Genomic DNA, 18,393 nt, shown 5'->3' with positions numbered 1-18,393 from the left:
GATCTTTGAGAGTGTGTGATTTCACAGGTCACAGAGTTTGTTCCAACTCGATCCCAGTGGCATCACAAACAAAGAAATATAAAGATGCACTGAGAAGAGATATAACAAGGTCAAGGCTAAAATTAGTATCACCTTATAGCTTGCTTGAGCTAAGGAGTGTATATGTGTGTACATGCATACAAAAGTCTTGTTGAAAATTTTTTAAAAAATTAAACGTAAGAACTTTTTTGAATGTGAACAAAATCAAATGAATATTTCAAGAGACAACATAGAAACTGAAGTTGAACATAAGAGCCCTTTTTCAGTCTGGATTGAGTCCCTCTACCTTTTCCTTAACTTTTCATATGGAGGTCAAATGTAGGAACTTTAGCACTGGAAATTATGCAACTAGTGGTGTTTTGTTAAATTCTGAGGGTAGTGGCAAGAAAGAAAGCATTCCCCATGATATTAATAAGAGCTCAAATGAGAATATGCTCAGTGACCTTTTGTCCATACTCCTACTAGTGGAGAAAGAAAAACAGGCCATTTCATGCAGTGGAAAACTACCTTGTCATGCCTAAAGATAATCATTCCAAGAGCTAATGTTTAAGATACACAACAAACAAAAACTATTTTTAAGTATACAACTATGTATTAAAAGGTGACTTTGTTAGGAATAATTGGAATGGTTGAATCAAAGAAATTACACTGCATCATAAATTAACATACAACAGAAAATGCAAAATAATTTTTAAAATGACATTTCCAACTTACTTTTGAAATTTTTCAATTAGCTTCTTCACCATTTTATCTGTGATGCCGGGACAGGCGGCTTCAGCCACAGCAATACTTTTCTCGAGTTCTTCAATCGCCTGATTCCTGCTAGCGTTATTCTCGTCCTGCTGTTTAAGCTGAGAAAGAGTAATAATTAAAACATTTAAAATATTATACTACTTCAAACAGATATCCAAGGCCAATTAATCTGTACTTACTTCAGCAAATGCAGGTGTGATTATCATAGACAAACAGCTCAGGGTTTGCACAAGATCTTGCTCCTTTGAACAAATGATACAGATTATACACATGAAATTAAAATAATTGTTATGATTTTCTTATTCTTTAACAAATACGAACTAATTTGAATCCCCCACTGAAAACAAAACATATTGTATGCAAGGCAAGTCTCTAAGCTTTCTTCCCATCATTCATTCCCATTCACCATCCAGAAGTCCTCTAACTTCTGGGATTACAATAGATACCTATGATTACCTGGGCTTATGTATCTCTAGGTGAAATGCACTTAAAAAATACCAATATGGCCACTTAAATAACTTCTATTAACTTTTTAATTAGCTCAAAACTAATGACAAATGAAGCATACTACAACACAGTGAGGCAGACAGGCATTTGGGGTATTCAATCCTAACAATTTTGGGCCATTATAATCTCACTACATAGTTTGAAAAACTGTATGAAGAGTAAGTAATTGTCTCCATATACGTACTGCCCCATTCTGTACTTTCTTTGGATCAGGCTTCTTTCGTACGGTGGTAAAGCTCCATTCAGGATGAGTATTGTTTTCCCTGCTGGTAGATTCCCTAAAGAGATTGCCAAAGATACCTCTATAAGTGACCAAATGATTCAGCTTGGCAAAAATACCAAATCAATGCATGTAGAATCTAAAGGAATAATTGTCCCAATGTTTAAAAACTCCTGGTACAAAAAAGATCTGATCTCAGCTTCAGGTGAATACTACATTTTACTACAGACTGGTAGTGGAGTGGTTCTCAGCTCGATGTGTGCTTCATTGAGACCTCCTACCAAATGTAAATACCTGTCCCTCACTGCTCCCCACCTATTGAATCAGGATCTCCAGTGGTGTGGCTTGTGATTGCTTCAAGGTTCCATGAGTGACTCTTATGGGAAGCTAAGGCTAACACCCATCAGAATAGGGCACAAATTATTCTGATATTTTTTATCCCTTTTCAACATTGAGCAATTTCTCATAAATGGAAGAATCTCAGGGTAGTATCTAAATAAATTTGGTGTTGCCTTTTTGCCAGTTCAGCTGGTAGAGGACTAAATTCTGGCATAGCATACAGACTTTCCTAGTCTAAATTAATTGACGGACTTAGAGGCTGAATTTTTAATGTAAACGCTGCTGTTATAAAACACTACAACTTTTTCAAGAAATAAAAATTACACATAAATGAATATTCAAATGTATCAGTCTGATCTTGATTTGGTACATGGCCAAGAGGTGGGAAAGGCTTGGAGGTCAGTTCTTTAGAGGGATTTTGCAGGTTGCCATCAAAGTATGAGAAAACACAGCTCCTTATTACTTTGGGCAAACTAATATAACACTTTTAATTGACTCTTGCTCCAAATTTTTGTAATATACTCAAGTATCCACTAGGGGTTAGACCAAGACCATTTAAAACTAGAGTTATTCACTTCCAAGAAAAACATGTTTCCAACTTCATTGTATTCCAGACTGTGATTGAAAAAGACTTTTACAGTTTCTAAGGTGAAATTTCAAAATATGGTTTATAGTTTATGCTAGAACAAGCACACTGGATCACAGCTAAAAGATATACAATATTTAAATAGGCTACCTACATAAAAATTAAATAATTTGTACATACGAATCAGAGCCCTCAGAATCAGATTCATCATCACTGTGTCCTTCTGCCTTCCATCTCTTAAAACGATCTATCAGTTCAGTCAGATAAGAAGTCTTCTTTGAATTTTTTACAATGAATTTGTGTTTCAGAAGTTCTTTTGCTGTGGGACGCTAAGGATAAAAAGATCAAGGCTGCATATTACAATTGTTGAACTCTTATGATTACAAGGAATGGTTAAAAAAATCATCTGAATTATTAAGCTGAAAGGTATAAAGGTATGTCTGTAGATATAAGAACAACTAAAATGCTGTAGGAAAATAGCTAATTCTATTATTGAAGTGGCTCAAGGCAACCGCATTGAATCTACTACTTTGGTGTCCGAATTTGTTAAAGCCCAATGGGTAGCAGGTGGCTTACCCACCAGCAAACTGGCAGGCAGGGCCTTCTCAAAAGCAGAGAGACACATGACAGTATTAGAAAGTAAACATTTAAAAACATTTCAAAGTAGTATTCTAAAATACTTTAATCACATTTACTGTAAATTTGAAAAAAACTGATGAAAACTTGCAAGGCTGTAATTTTGTTATTATCTACACATATAATCCCTTCTCCATCAGACATCAATGTCTATTGCATCTAAATGCAAACACTAGGTGCTGTGGAGAATGTCCCGCCTTCACTTTATTAATATCAGAATGTTTATCAACTTAAAAATAGTTATATCAAGTTTGGACTGCTCTTGTGTATTTCTCGTCTCGAAAAGTCACAAGGCAGCTTTATTTCAACAACAGTGAAACAACTAATCGAATCTGTCAAGTAAATGAATGGAGCTCACTAGCCTAGGAAAAGTATACAACTTCACGTTGAAGTTTCTAAACACTAAATAAAAATAGTTAAACCTGGCCAGGTGCAGTGGCTCACGCCTGTAATCCAGCACTTTGGGAGGCTGAGGAGGGCGGATCGCTAGAGGTCAGGAGCTCGAGACCAGCCTGGCCAACATTGTGAAACCCCATCTCTACTAAAAATACAAAACTTAGCCAGGCATGGTGGCAGGTGCCTGTAATCACAGCTACTTGGGAGGCTGAGGCAGGAGAATCGCTTGAACCTGGGAGATGGAGGTTGTAGTGAGCTGAAATCACGCCACTGCACTCCAACCTGGGCAAAAGAGCAAGACTCTGACTCAAAAAAAAAAAAAATAGTTAAACCCAAACATAACTTTTCATGAAAAATGAAAACAGCTGAATAAAAATCATTGTATTTATACATGCACTTTAATAATGACATAATATAAAGTTAACTTTATTTCTCAAATTTATTTCCCCTGAAATAGGAAATAATGAATAGAATAAGGAGGAAGCTGGGGACCAAGAAAAAAACAAAGGGTAAGGAGAAAAAGAATGAAGAATCTGGTTAATAACTCAATAGAAGTAGCAGTACAGAAGGAAGAACCAGGTTCCTGGATGGATCTTAGACAATTCTCACATGCACTGTGTTCCCTACTGCAGGAAAAGCTGCCTTTGCTATAAGTAGATCTAATAATAGAAAATAAATAGTAATAATAGCAATATATACTCACAAATGATGGATCTTTGTTCAGGCAAGCATCAATAAACTCCTTAAAAGACTTAGTAAAGTCTCCAACAAGAGTTGGCGGATTGTTTTTGGGAATAAGAAACAGAACTCTCATTGGATGCATATCGGAGTTAGGTGGCTCTCCTTTGGCTAGTTCAATAGCAGTAATTCCCAATGACCAAATGTCAGCCTAAGATAAGAGGAAAAAATATATATATATGTATATCACCTTGAAACTCCATTACAATATACTACCACAAAATAGTCCGTGGAACCTAATGGTCATACAGTACTTGTCTCTCAAGAAAATGTGGTGTTAATACATTTTTATTACTATAATTCATTTATTTAAAACATAATGAATTCCATACTTTGTGCCAGGTACCCTTCTCAGAATGGAGGATTTCAGTGGTGAATACGCCAGACAAAAATCCCTGCTCTTAAGGGGATTACATTCTAATAAGAGAGACAAATAAATAAATAAATAATATGGTGCCAGATGGTGTTAACTTCTGTGAAGAAAATAACAAAGCATAGTAAGAGAATAATGAATGATGGGGGCAAGGGTGTTGCAAATCTACATAAGATGGCCAGGGAAGACTTCTCTGTGTAAGTGATGTTTAAGCAGACCTGATTGTGGGAGGAAGATTTTTTCAGACAGAGGGAAGGGCAGGTGCAAAGGTCCCGAGGCCAGGGTGTACTTGCTATGTCTGAGGAACAACCACGAGGCCACTGTGGACGAATAATCTAGAAGAGAGTGGTAGGAGATAAGACTGGAGAGGCAGATAATGGCCAGATTGTGTAGAGCTTTATATGCCACAGAAAAGACTTAGGATTTTATTCCATGTGGGATGAAAAGCCATTGAAGTGAATAGGGTCCAAATATTAGTTAGCTGTGAGAGAATTTATGATTAAGCAGCAAAATACGACATAACTCTAGCTTAAGAAACACTTGTGAAACAAGGAAAAATAAGGCAGTGTATTAACTAGGATAGTGTGCCATATACAATTTATTAACAAACCCAAAACAGTTTGAACAGGTAATACTCTACTTTTGAGTCATAAGCTGACTGTTGAATAACTTCAGGAGCCATCCAAAATGGAGTTCCCACAAAGGTGTTTCTTTTAATCTGTGTATCCGTCAGCTGACCAGCAACTCCAAAGTCAGCAAGTTTAACATCTCCTTGTTCTGACAGCAAGACATTGGCAGCTAGGAGGAAAAAAAGAAAAGAAAAGAAAAGAAAACTCAGCTTGCTCAGAATGCTTCTATTTTTCTCAGGTTCATATTAGATTTTTGTATACCTTTTATGTCTCGGTGAATTTTCTTTTCTGAATGCAGATAGTCCAGACCTTTTAAAATTTCCTTTAGCATGGTAGCAATCTGGAACTCATCAAATGGACCAGCTCGAAGCTTAAGGGGAAAAACACACACACACATACACACATGTGTAAAAGTTTGGAAACATCAAATACAAAATTGGTGTCTTTGAAATGAAGAAATCACTTAAACACATGATGCTGTTCTGTCTATCAAACCAATATCTAAACAAGGGAGGAAAAATGTAAAGTGTGAAGGAAGAAAGCAAAAGAGTTCAATCAAAGGGCTGAACAGGTTTTTTAATGATTCAATTTAATGAAAGATAATATGAGCCCTTTCACCTATATACTAGGCTTCAGATTCTGAGGTTCCTGAATATTTACATCAAAGATGGAACAAATATGCTTACATAATGACAGAACGAACTATCTTTCCTTTAGACAGAAAAAAAGAGATATCAGTTACTTAAATTCTGGCATTTGCTGTGAAAAAGTTGCTACATATTGACACGGAACTGATTTTTAGGTCAGAGAATCCATAAGATTTCCACAGCAACTATTTGATCACATCAGTTAGTATTTACGCATTTTAATAATATTGTAAAGAATAGCCTTTTTGAGACTGAAATTGTAAATTTAGCCAAGAATATAATAATTAAACTATTCAGACTATGATTGTAAAAAAATTAAATCATGGAGGGATAATGTTTTTCGAATAAATGTAACACATATCCCTTTATTTCCCCATCCCTGTACCAAAGCCAATAGTTCCAACTGGAATACAAGGAAAGCAATGATTAGGTTTCAGGAGAACTTGTAATGGAATATCTGAAAATCCCTCTTTAAAATAAATGGTTATTTTAAAATTCTGGTACCTCATAAAGCACAAACAGTGGACTGTACAATATTATTACAGGAAAGGGTGGGAATCTAAAGTCAGAGCCGAGGTGGAGTTCTGTTTGCTTCTGGAAGGAGGGAAGAGGTGGTGAAAATCAAACATTGCCCACTCTGCCTCACACTGGGAGGGATCCACAGCTCTTTGGCACCTTGTGTATTTCATCTTTCATGAATGCCATATTTATGCTGAATAAAGGGCACTTTCATGTTGAAATTTAACAGCTTAAAATAGAACTCATACTTTGGTCTCACCATCTAATATTAACTGTGGTCTGGGTATATAGTATCCTCCAGGGATGTCTGTAATTCAATAGGTCCCTTTCCTAGGTAACATTATCTATTTACTTTCAAATCTATCAACTTCCACCCCAAAGTTTCTACTCAAACAGTAGTGATTAAAGTAGTTTCTAAAGTCTTCTAGAAAGGGTGAAAATGGCACACTGTTTTATTGATGGCTGGCAATGAACTTCTGAGGTACTACAAAAGAACTGAAGGACAAACGTCACAGTACTTAAGATCAGTAATTAGTATCATCTGATCATAGGACATTGGCAAGGCCAGAGGAGGTATATCCTTGGTTATTTAAGTGATTGGGCAAGATTAATGTACGGCCTACTAGCTATCATTCTGAAGGATATCTAAAAGTAACATAGATAAGCCAGTATATTAGCTAATACAGAAGTTTTTAAAAATATTCAAGTAAAAACAACAAAAAGGGGATCCTAAAGATTCATGAACTTATCTGCTATATTTTAGGTTCATGTTAAAATTCAATAAAAGTGAAGTCTCAATTAACTGGGTGCTGGAGGAGGATGGGAAGAAAGACTCTGTGGCAAGGAGACACATTTCTCCATTTAAACTTATCTTCAATAACTGAAGACCTTGCCATGTCTCTAACAGATAACATCTCTGTCCCAGGGCAGCCTACTTGCCTTGTATAATTTGCCTCTGTTGTCAAGTGAGAATATGCAAGAGAGGGACCTTGACTCTTTCAAAGACTGTACATTTGTGAGCTCGTGGATCTTCGTCACACTTCTTTAACTTCCAGCCAGTCCCTAATGCAGTCTGCTATGTTATGCCCTCTCTTATGGTTAGCATATTATTTCTTTTTTCTTGGGGCTCATGTTTTATTCTAGTCATCTTACTATATGTTTTTGTTGCAAGCCACCACGATTCTTTTTGGAAAGAAGTGGAGCATAATAAACTCAATAAAATGATGTGCAATATACTCAAAGTCTGCTCACATACAATAAATTGTTTTTCAAGAATGGGAGTGACTCAAGGTAGACACTGTATAATGTTGACATAAATGACAAGTTGTAATCTTATGTTATTCCATTAGTTAGGCACCAGGCACCAGTTTAATGTGAGAAACACTCTCCGCTAAACATCCCTCTTAGTTCCTCTTGTTCTTAGTAGCAGAGCCTTCCTCTACACCTAATCCTGTCTTAGATTCCCCCAAATGATAGCATTTATTTGTACAGGAATATACATGAAAGAGAATAGCACATTTTCTCATTATCTGCTCTCCCTGTAAAGTCTAGTTAAATGAGTTTTCTAATTAAATCACAATATTATTGAATTTTAGAGCTAAGAACACAAAATTAGAGATTACTGATTCAATTTCTTCATTTAACATGTGAAGAAATTAAGACACAAAGAGGCTAAAGGGCTGCCCAATATTTGCCAGGCAGTCAGTGTTCGCGCTGGGTTTACGACCTAGGTTTTTTGATTCTTAACCAATACAGTACTAACAACATTTTTCATTCATTGAAACTGATACTAATGGCTATTTGTTTTATTAAGTAGAGTTCAGAATAGCAGGATGAGATTAAGATCTCACAATCATTTAACTTGGAGATTTCATAAAACTGACCAAACTACTACTAGGGGATACAAATTTGGGTTGTTGGTTGGGGTTAGGCTAGTGTTCACTGCTTAACATTGCTGTCAGTGATCCTGTTGAACAGAGTCGCCTAGCTTTGCCAATGCTTCCAAAACGGAGAAGAGACATGGTGAGCACCCTGAGGGACCAGATAAGGCAACTGATAAATTTGGAAAGGGCTCTTAATATTCAAAAGATGGAAGAAGGATCATGAAACAATTGAGAGGCTTCTTGTAGAGCTAATGAAAAAACTATTGAAGAATACGACTCTGTGACAAGACAAATAAAAATGAGATCATTTAACTTCAAGAGGAGAATGAAGCCTGACTCCATATGCATGAAGGATTATTACACAAAGAAACATCAGTGGTGTTGTCTCACTAGAGAGGAGAGAAAAAGAAAAGAACTCAGGCTTTAGGATATAAGAATTAGATTAGACACAAGGAAAGATTACCAAATTCAGCAACTGATTAAACTGACATGAATTCCTAGTAGTAGATGAGGCCCTCCATCAAGTTTAATTACCATTTCTTTAGAATGGTTTAAATATGGTCTGCCTAAAGGAAAGAAAATCCCTTACGGTCATTTCTGTTCATAAAATTATTTGAAACTTTGAGTCACTGGCAGTCAGGGTTAAAGCCTTTAAAAATATTTAATCACTTTCAGTTAGGAAAACTCATCTCCACCTAAAAAAATAAGAATTAAAATATTACTTGATTATTTTAATCAAAACACTTTCTTAGAAACAGCATACTCTATAATTTCTAAGGCAGAAGCATGCAATAAAAAAATCATATAATATTAAAGATGGAAGGGAACTTAGAAATAACTTCGTGCAACTTCTTTGTTTTATAGAACACCTAAGTCCAGGAAGTTTGTGTCTGGTTCACAGGCACAGAGCCAGACCTATAACCTCAAACACCCTAAGCCAGCCCAGTGGTCATTCTACTACACTAAGTTGCCTCTCATAACTCATACTGAATTTTAAACATAGTACCATATTAATAAAGATTTTTAAGGATGGGAAAGAAACTCAACATTGATATGATCATACTAAATTGGGGAACAACCAGTGTTTCTCAAAGGCATTCTGTGTGTGAATGCATCTTCATTGGGTTGAATTTTCCTGCACACTGCAGGATTTTAGCATTTTTAGCATTCTGATCCATGACCACTGAAATGGTAGGAGCACTTCTAAGTCATTGTGACAACCCAAAATGCCATTACATTTCCAAATAACCTATAGAGGGGCAGAGAGAACTCTGCAAAGAACTGGATCTGTAGGCCTATCTTGGTGAGAACCCTAGTACCACTATCTTAGTCAATTCAGGTGCTGTAACAGAATACCACAGACTGGGTGGCTTAAACAATATTTACTTCTCACAGTTCTGGAGACTGGGAAAGAAGTCCAAGATGAAAGGGCTGGCAGATTTGAGTTCCAGAAGGCCTTCTTCTCACTGCATCCTCCCATGATGGAAAGAAAGTCAGAGAGCTCTCTGGGGCCTCTTTCATAAGGGTACTAATCCCATTCATGAGAACTCACCTTCATGACTTAATTACTTCCCAAGGTCCCCACCTCCTAATACCATCACATTGGGGGTTAGGATTTCCACATATGAATTTTGGGGGGACACAAACATTCAGTTCATAAAAATCACCTTTAGTGACAGTTATCTCAATTATATATTTTTTAAAAATATAAGAAAACTCAGGTTTTTTCAGGGATAAACTTGCAAAAGTCAAACTGACAGCAACGGACACACACATCCCCTTCTAATTTGGGATACTTTATTTTATTAAGGTATTTGCATTCTTACGTAGTCTTAGGATGCCAGCAACATGTTCAAACGTACAATACATCTGTACCTACATAAGGTAGTGGTCATGAAAAAAGAATTTAATTCGAACATATTAACTAAAGCAACCACTTAGAGTGCCCAAAAGCCACTGATCTTCAATTTAAAAAAATAAGGTATGTGCATATGCACACATTTGCATCTGTGTGTAATTACTTTAAAATACTTACAAGATCCAGTGCTGAACCACCGCCCAGGTATTCCATTATTATCCATAATTTAGACCCCTGTAAAGCCATGAAACAATTTAATAATTACAAACCTGAGCCAAAATAACATACTAGCAAAAATGTTAAATCTCACATACTAAAGCACAGATTCTATTTGCATGTTCTCATTTATTTGTGGGAGCTAAAAATTAAAACAATTGAACCCTTGAAGATAGAGAATAGAAGGATGGTTACCAGAGGCTGGGAAGGATAGTAGGGAGGGGGAGTTGGGGATGGTTAATGGGTACAAAAAGTAGTTAGAGAAAATGAATAAGATCTAGTATTTGATAGCACAACAGGGTGACCATAGTTAATAATAATTTAACTGTACTTTTTAAAATAACTAGAAAAGTATTACTGGACTGTTTGTAACATAAAGAGTAAATGTACCCTGATGTGATCATTATACATTATATGCCTTTATCAAAATAGCTCATGTACCCCCATAAATATTTACAGCTTCTTTGTAGCCACAAAAATTAAAAATTAAAAAAAAAACAAAGAACAGATTCCAAAATATAGGTTTAAAAGTGGTTGCTTGGGAACCCAGAATATATTTTTTCCATAGAACATTCCAAATTAAAGTTCTGAGCTTAGACTACCCCCATACCTTTTTGCCTATGATATAGCTAAACAAATGAAAGTACTATTTGTTATTGTTGAACTATTAGTAATTTTTATTTAAAAAAACAAAGCTTTAAATAATTATCTTGAATGATATTGGAAAGAAAATACAGTTGCATTAAAGAATGAGGAGGTAAATGAGGGCTTGTACAAATTTCGGGTTTGAGTTTGAGGACAATGGACATTTTGCCTTATTTCAGTTGTTGGCTTTCATTTGTTTTGATGTACTTCAAACTTTTATCAGCTATGGTTAATGGGCATTTTTGGTACACACATGGAACCTAGAAAGAATATTGTTCATTTTACCTCTGATGTAAATGGATAAGAAAAAGGGAGAGTGTAGCTTCAAAAACATATGATTACTCCAGGTGGAATTAACTTCGCTGTGAGCTGAACAAGAGAAATGGGCCTCCTGGGAGAAATATATGTATACAAATTCTAAAACGGGTATATACACACACATACCATTCAGTACCATCAGTTAAACACTGGAATAAACCATTAAACCCTTTTCATTTTAGCTATAGCTTGAAATACAAGGGACACCTCTCTCTCCATACCATTTCATGAGTGGTATTCTCTGAATTTCTGTGGGACCACAGAGCTGACTGGAAGTAGAATGGTTGATTTTACTATACTGGCGGCAGCCAAGTAGTGACTAGACTGTGTTCCAAAAGTTGATTTTTAAGTAAGATGTTGGGAAATTTAAAAGTAAGCATTTCCCATAAATAATGCCTAGGTTCCTGGGGTAGTCCTCCCAAAAAACAATTTCACACAAATGTATTCATTCGTAGTATAGCATGAAAAGTACCAGGGAAACTCACTACTATTTATATCTTAACAATATTTCAAGTGGAAAAATATATTCAGCATTGTGCTTCAACTTGGGATGCCAGAAACACATTTCTCACCTTTACAACCCCAGCTGCGGGGTGAAGATTCTCAAGCTACTGCCAGTAGCCCTCAAACTCAAAAATCCCTGGGAGGTATTCAGGAGTCCAATTAAAATTTCCAGGCATCTCCATGAGGATGTGACTTTATCAAGGCAGAGAATGGACTCCAGTGACATGATGATGAGTGCTTAGGGGATGGGAGAGAGTTGAAGAATCAGAGTGGAACTGACGTTGTAGTGTGGGGAATGGGATGTGGCCTAGGGTTGGGGATCCTGAAGGGAGGCCCAGTTAATTAAGACAAAATGATTCTCCTTTCCATATGCTGACACTATGTAGAATTTGTAAGAGAAAGGGAGGAACAGTGTTCCCCTACCACTTCCTCCAGTAATCTTGATATCCACTCTGTCCTGCCATAGATGACCAGCATGCACTGTGAGCAGAAAGCTGAGAGTCTTGGTTAGCAGTGAAGTCTACATTAGGAAACAGAGGAAATAAATTCCCACAGTACTGGTGAGGGAAGAGGAGTTCCAGGAAAGGTTCATGTAACTTGTATTTGTGTGTAGAACTTAGGCACTCACAACCTGAGAATTGTGAATCTGACGTATCTTTACACTTTTTGCAAGAGAAGAAAAAAGTTGTTCTTAAAATGGTGGATAGGTTAAAAATTGTCTCTTTTGCCACAAGTTTGTTTCTAACAAGTACTATACTCTATCATATGAATTCAGAGAGCTTCCCATTCACCTGACATTTAAAAGAAAAAGATCTTATAAAACATGCCTGTCTATGTTGCAGTTCTGCATGAATGAAAGCACCTGTTTTCCAAGTTAAAAACAATGTGTGCCTTTTTGTTTGTACTAATTCAAAACAGAAGCTTGCCAACTGTCACTAAAATGTGTTCATAGAAAGCTTGAAATGTGACTTTACAAAGTAGTATATACCATTAAGCATTAAAATTACAACTACTCAATTTCTAGATCTGAAAATAAGGAATCCTTATTTGTTCTGGAAATCAGTGGTGGTGAGGGCTGCACAACACGCCTGTAATCCTGGTATTTTGGGAGGCCGAGGTGGGAGGATTGCTTGAGTCCAGGAGTCTGAGAGCAGCCTAGGCAACATAGTGAGACCTCATCTCTACAAAAAGTACAAAAAATTAGCTAAGTGTGGTGGCATATGCCTGTGGTCCCAGCTACTCGGGAGGCTGAGGTGGAAGGATCAATTGAACCTGGGAGATGGAGGCTGCAGTGCGCTGAGATTGCACCACTGTACTCCAGCTTGGGAGACAGAGAAAATGGCAAATTTAGTGTTTATTTTGCCTGATTAAAAAAAAACATACAGCACGTAAGATTTTATAAAACTGGAAGTGACAGTAGAGATCATCTTGCCAAGAATATGGCTAGAAAATTTACCACTTCTGAGTCATTTTCTTCCAGTTTGGAATGCTGTGTCCCTACCCCACTCTCACCTTCCAACCCCTACCAAAATCATACTCAAGACTTAGTTCAAATGCTACCTCCCTAGTTTGAGGGTTATTGCACTTGATGTACTCACAGATAAGCAGGCTATTAATATGAGGCAAGTTATAAACACATATCTGGGGCTGAGCAGAGAGGATGAAACCAGAGACATCAATTTAGAAGTTGTCAGACCAAAGTAGATGAGATTAACCACAATATGCAAAAAAAAGAGGAATACACATAGTAGGCATTAATAAATAAACATCTGTTGAATTGAATCTAACATGGGGCTTCTTAGAGGTATATTAAGTTTAAAGCTATTCCTATTTTGAGAAAAGAACATTTTAAGAAGGAACAAACTTTCCAGCCTCCATTTTCTTCAAGTTTTATAAGAGAACTCCAAAAGAAATGTTAACAATAAAAGAATATTCCAGAGGCATTGAGTATACATACACTGGCTGTAAGCGCATACAGTTTCAGTGAAAAATAAGGAGAAGGCCACAAAGCCGTACAGATGATTCTGAAATATTTCACTTTATTCAATTCTTTTTTTCATAAATATTGGTGATGGTGGGTGGGAAGCAATATTTCCTTAACATACACAGAAATCTAAAGGCAATTTTCAGCAGCAAATAAAGGCATGATTCAAATTCTATTCAATGCCTGAGTGTCATTTTAAGATTTACATTGAACTAGAAAAATATTTAAAGATTATAAAAGATTATTCCAATATTATGAGATCAGAAGGGAAGGGTTTGCTTATTTTAGCACTCTTCATAAAGACTAACTTTGTCAAGAAAATCTGCCCAGTGAACTAAAATTAAAGGAAAACACTGTGGTCATACTGATGTGTTTGTCTGGTTTTTAACTCTTGTTTTTAAAAATGAAGTTATACAGTGAGCTCAGTCAAAATGAATACCTAGTACATTTTTTGCATGTCTCAAGGAAATCACTACAACTGCATACAGTTTCAAAGAGCATATAATTTTCTCTCAAATGTAATAACCTTTTCCTCCAGCTTACAGTGAGGTCTTAGTTATGGATGACATCCTGTGTAAGAACAACCCATTTCCCAGTTTGCTTAATTAACTTGACTCAAAATTCTCCATGTTACCTGAAATGGAACAACGGGCCACAATAAGTATGTAAGTTGACTGATAACGCAGTTCTCCGATGGTACTAAGAGGATGTGGCCTTGACTTATGTTGACTACATGGAACAGAACCCTGATGTATTTTGTGTGATTTTAGTTTAGAAAAAAATACAAACCCAAACATATATGTTGTAATATATATGATAAGTAAATGAGTTGGTAAACTTAAGAAAGTGATTTAAATAAATAGTATGAAAATGTTGTAAGATTATAGAATATTTCTTTCTCTGTGTGTACATACATATGTCTTGTAGAGAGACATATGTATATATACACACATTTATTTACTTTAAATAGATTCAGAACACAAATAACATAAGCCAGCTGCACATTTCTACAATTTTATCATGAAGCAACATGTTCTTCAAAGTAGTGTTTTACATCATAGAGTTTAATTAATGATGGGTGAAGGAGATAAAAATAAGTCAATTAATCCCTTAAGAAGCTATCTTGGACAATGGTTTTGTAGCACTGGCTGGTCTGAGTCCACTTTACAATCAAAATTTGGGACAAACAAAAAACTAGTTTTTAATTATTTAAGATTAAGTAAATACTGGGTGACTAGTACATGTATACTACTATGCTACTTAAAAAACACCCTATATGAAATCTTAGGAAAAGAAGATATAGCTGTAACTAATTTTCTATGGGAATATTGAATATGAATAAATAAGCAATCAATAAAATGGTCAAACCATATCAGTATCAATTTTTCAATATATTATGGAATAGCCATTTTAAATAGGGCTTATTTAATATTTTAGGTCAGCAACCAAAAATAGTGTATTTGTCACAGGTGCCTAAAAGTAGCAAGGATTCAGATTGCCCTAGAGAGGGTCTGGAATTACCGGGATTCAATCCAGAAAGAGTAAACCAGAATGAGCAAATGATACACACACACACACACACACACACACACACACAAACACACACACGACAACAAATTCCTGGGGCTATGTACCACCAAGGAATTGTATGGGAATTAGGAGGAGGACCTAAAACTACTGAGACTGCGTAATCACTCATGAGCTCTCTAAAAACGAATATGATGGGCTGAATTAGCTTTTTAGGAACAAATATTACAGCAAAATTATCACACAAAGGAGCAGATAATTATGTGTGTAGTAAAATACAGTAAGAGCTAACACTTAGAAGTAAATGCTGAAATTGGATAGAAATTACTAGCATTATCACCTCCTTTTGGAGGCCTTTTATTCATGCCACTCCTGAAAAGGACAGAAGTGACTATTTATTTGTGCATCATCTATACCTTGTGCATACTTTAATCATAGAATCTGTATCATTTCAGTGCAATACTGGACTGTGAGTGCCTTGACAGCAGTAGTGAGTTTGTTCATTTTTATATCCTCAGCACCTAATACAGTGTATAATACATAGTGGTTGTTTGGCTGCTTAATGATTCATTCTACTATGCATTCATTCCACATACATCTAATATTAGAATAAGTCAGGTTTTGTAAACAGGCAGTGAAATTTGTGATGAATTTCTATATCAGTATTAACGAATATACATACAGATAGATCAAGAAAGCGATGACAAAGTCACCACGACGGCAGAGGAGATACCAGTTTTAATCACTCCCTCCCTCCACATATACATTAAAAAAAAAGAATCCAAATATAGACAGCTATCCACAAACCCAAGTAACCCTGGAAGGATTCAAGGACCCATTTAACAATCTGCAGCAACACAGTGGAGAAAAAAGAAAGAATATCTCCACAGAAAGGATCACTGATGAGATCAGCATACCTGAGAGGCCAGGAAATGACTAGGAACAAAGATGAAAGGTGGAGGCTACTGGTATCACTACACAGTAGAAGCCATCACGGTCTCCAGTGGCCTCCTCTGCAGAGGACACTGGCCTCCCTTGCTGCTGAGGTAGCCAACAGCCATTTCTGCCAGGGAACCCCAGAGAGGGATACATGACTACAAAACTCTTTCATCTCACGAAGAAGACATTGTTGAGCCACATGGAGAAAGAAGCCACCACTCTCAAAACTGGTGCAGGCTCCTGACCTCTAAGTCATGGCTGCTCCACTAGTGCCTGCACTACAGACCCAGTTTCTGTGTCTTCTCTGAGCTCAACCATACCTCAGACATTGGAGCTACTGCCACAGTGAGCTAGCTCACACCCCAGGGCCCCGGAACCAAGGTTTCTCTCAGTGTGCCTGTGCTCCGGACATCCAGTCACCACTGAAAGCTAACCTGAGTTCTGGACTCCAGACCAGTTGAGTGGTTGTACTGCACCCACCCACAGCTCAGACACTTGAGCCAATCACTGCCATAGTGAGCTAGCTCACATCCCAGGCTCTGGAGACAAGGTCCCTCTGAGCGTGCCTATGCTCCAGACACCAGTTCAGATGTTACAAATAGCTAGGCCCCACCCCACCCTTAGAGCCACTGTAGCCTTGTGCAGCAGTAGTGGGTATTTGTACCTAGGACATTGGTATTACTATTGGCTTGGGCCCCAGAGCATGTCCCTCCAGACATGCTTATGCTTGAAGCCTTAGTTCTGTGGCCACTCCATGGGCATCACTCACTAGACACTAGTGCCACCTCAAGTGGGCCCACAAGCCAGACCCAATGCCAAAAGGGATCTACTCAGCAATGATTTCTCTGGTGGAAGAAAAAGAGACTGGGGGGACCCTAGCAGTTCTCGCCACCAAAGACCTCAAACAGCCCTCACCACTGTTGTAGACACCCAAGGTATTGACCACTGGGGATCCCTGCAATCTTTGTTAACACTAATCTCAAATGACAAAGCTGCACAGGGACTATGCTCCTATGCCCTCATTGGAGCCAGAACCACTGCAACCCACCCAGCCATTGCTCTCACACTGTCCTACAGAGAAAGAAGGTCTTTTCACATTGAAACCTGTAATGTCTGGAAGAGGCGATTGCTCTACCAACTGCAGAGAGATCAACAAAAGGCAATAATAAACATGAAAAACCAAGGAGACATCTCATCACCAAAAGAACACAATAGTTTCCCAGTAGCTGACTCCAAATAAATGGAGATTTATACACTGCCTGACAAATAATTTAAAATAATTGTATCAAGGAAGCTCAGCAACCTTCAAGAAAATACAAAGAAACAAGTGAAATCAGGAAAACAATAAAAGAACAAAATGATAAATTTAACAAGGAGATTAAATCATTTTAAAAACTCAGAAATTTTAGAGCTGAAAAATACAATGAATGAAATGACACAATACAATAAAGTGTCAATAACAGAACTAATCAAACAGAAGAAAGAATCTGTGAACTTGAAGACAAGTTATTTGGTAAAGGTATAGATGGATATTCGAAGTTTTATTTGGTCAGCAGAGCATAAAATGATAGCATTAAGTTTTACGCAGGCCAACAGCTTAATTAGTTATAGATACACTCTTTTTGGCCTATAGATCAACCAGTAACAACAAACACTTCCCTCCTTTTAAACCCTATATGGCAAAGATCTAGTACAGTCTTCATTTGAAAAACTGCAATACAAGGATAAACAATTTTAATTTTAAAATGATTCAAACTGCAAACTAAGCTAGAATTCGTGGAGGCTTTTTTTTTTTTTCAACTATTTATTGTTCACATTTCAACAGACACAAATCCTGACTTCCAACTCTGGAACCCAAGAACCATTGGGTTTTACCAACCAGTTTTCTGCTATGTAGTAACATCTCCATCTGCTGGAACTTTAGGTATCTGCTAATCCCATGATCCTGGAACCAGTAAAAATCCAACTTTTATTTGGAGGCAGAGGCAGATGTTATTCCACTTAATTCCATTTTAACAAATACTTATCACGTGCTTAAGATGTGCCATACCCTGTGCTAAGGGTTGTAAGTACCAGGACTGATTAAGCTTAACTACCTGCTATGAAGGAGCTCACAACCTGGTGGGGGAGAGAAATG

At 36.9% G+C, this 18,393-nt stretch overlaps 1 protein-coding gene across 1 annotated transcript in view; it reads right to left on the bottom strand.

The window, feature by feature from the left end:
* Nucleotides 1–18,393, bottom strand: part of STK26 (serine/threonine kinase 26) — a 52,632-nt gene that overhangs the window by 2,091 nt on the left and 32,148 nt on the right. Inside the window, exons 4-11 of the mRNA XM_033200955.1 lie at nucleotides 10,301–10,357; nucleotides 5,478–5,586; nucleotides 5,228–5,385; nucleotides 4,180–4,365; nucleotides 2,625–2,773; nucleotides 1,484–1,577; nucleotides 972–1,034; nucleotides 754–890 (exon numbers count right to left, since the gene is read on the bottom strand). Of these exons, the coding sequence (XP_033056846.1) occupies nucleotides 754–890; nucleotides 972–1,034; nucleotides 1,484–1,577; nucleotides 2,625–2,773; nucleotides 4,180–4,365; nucleotides 5,228–5,385; nucleotides 5,478–5,586; nucleotides 10,301–10,357 (953 nt within the window). The remainder of the gene's footprint in view (nucleotides 1–753; nucleotides 891–971; nucleotides 1,035–1,483; nucleotides 1,578–2,624; nucleotides 2,774–4,179; nucleotides 4,366–5,227; nucleotides 5,386–5,477; nucleotides 5,587–10,300; nucleotides 10,358–18,393) is intronic.

The sequence above is a fragment of the Trachypithecus francoisi genome, unplaced genomic scaffold (assembly GCF_009764315.1).
Source record: "Trachypithecus francoisi isolate TF-2019V2 unplaced genomic scaffold, Tfra_2.0 Lachesis_group6, whole genome shotgun sequence".
NCBI classification, from domain to species: domain Eukaryota; kingdom Metazoa; phylum Chordata; class Mammalia; order Primates; family Cercopithecidae; genus Trachypithecus; species Trachypithecus francoisi.
The sequence above is the reverse complement of the archived record's forward strand: the minus strand, read 5'-3'. Positions and strand labels throughout refer to the sequence as shown.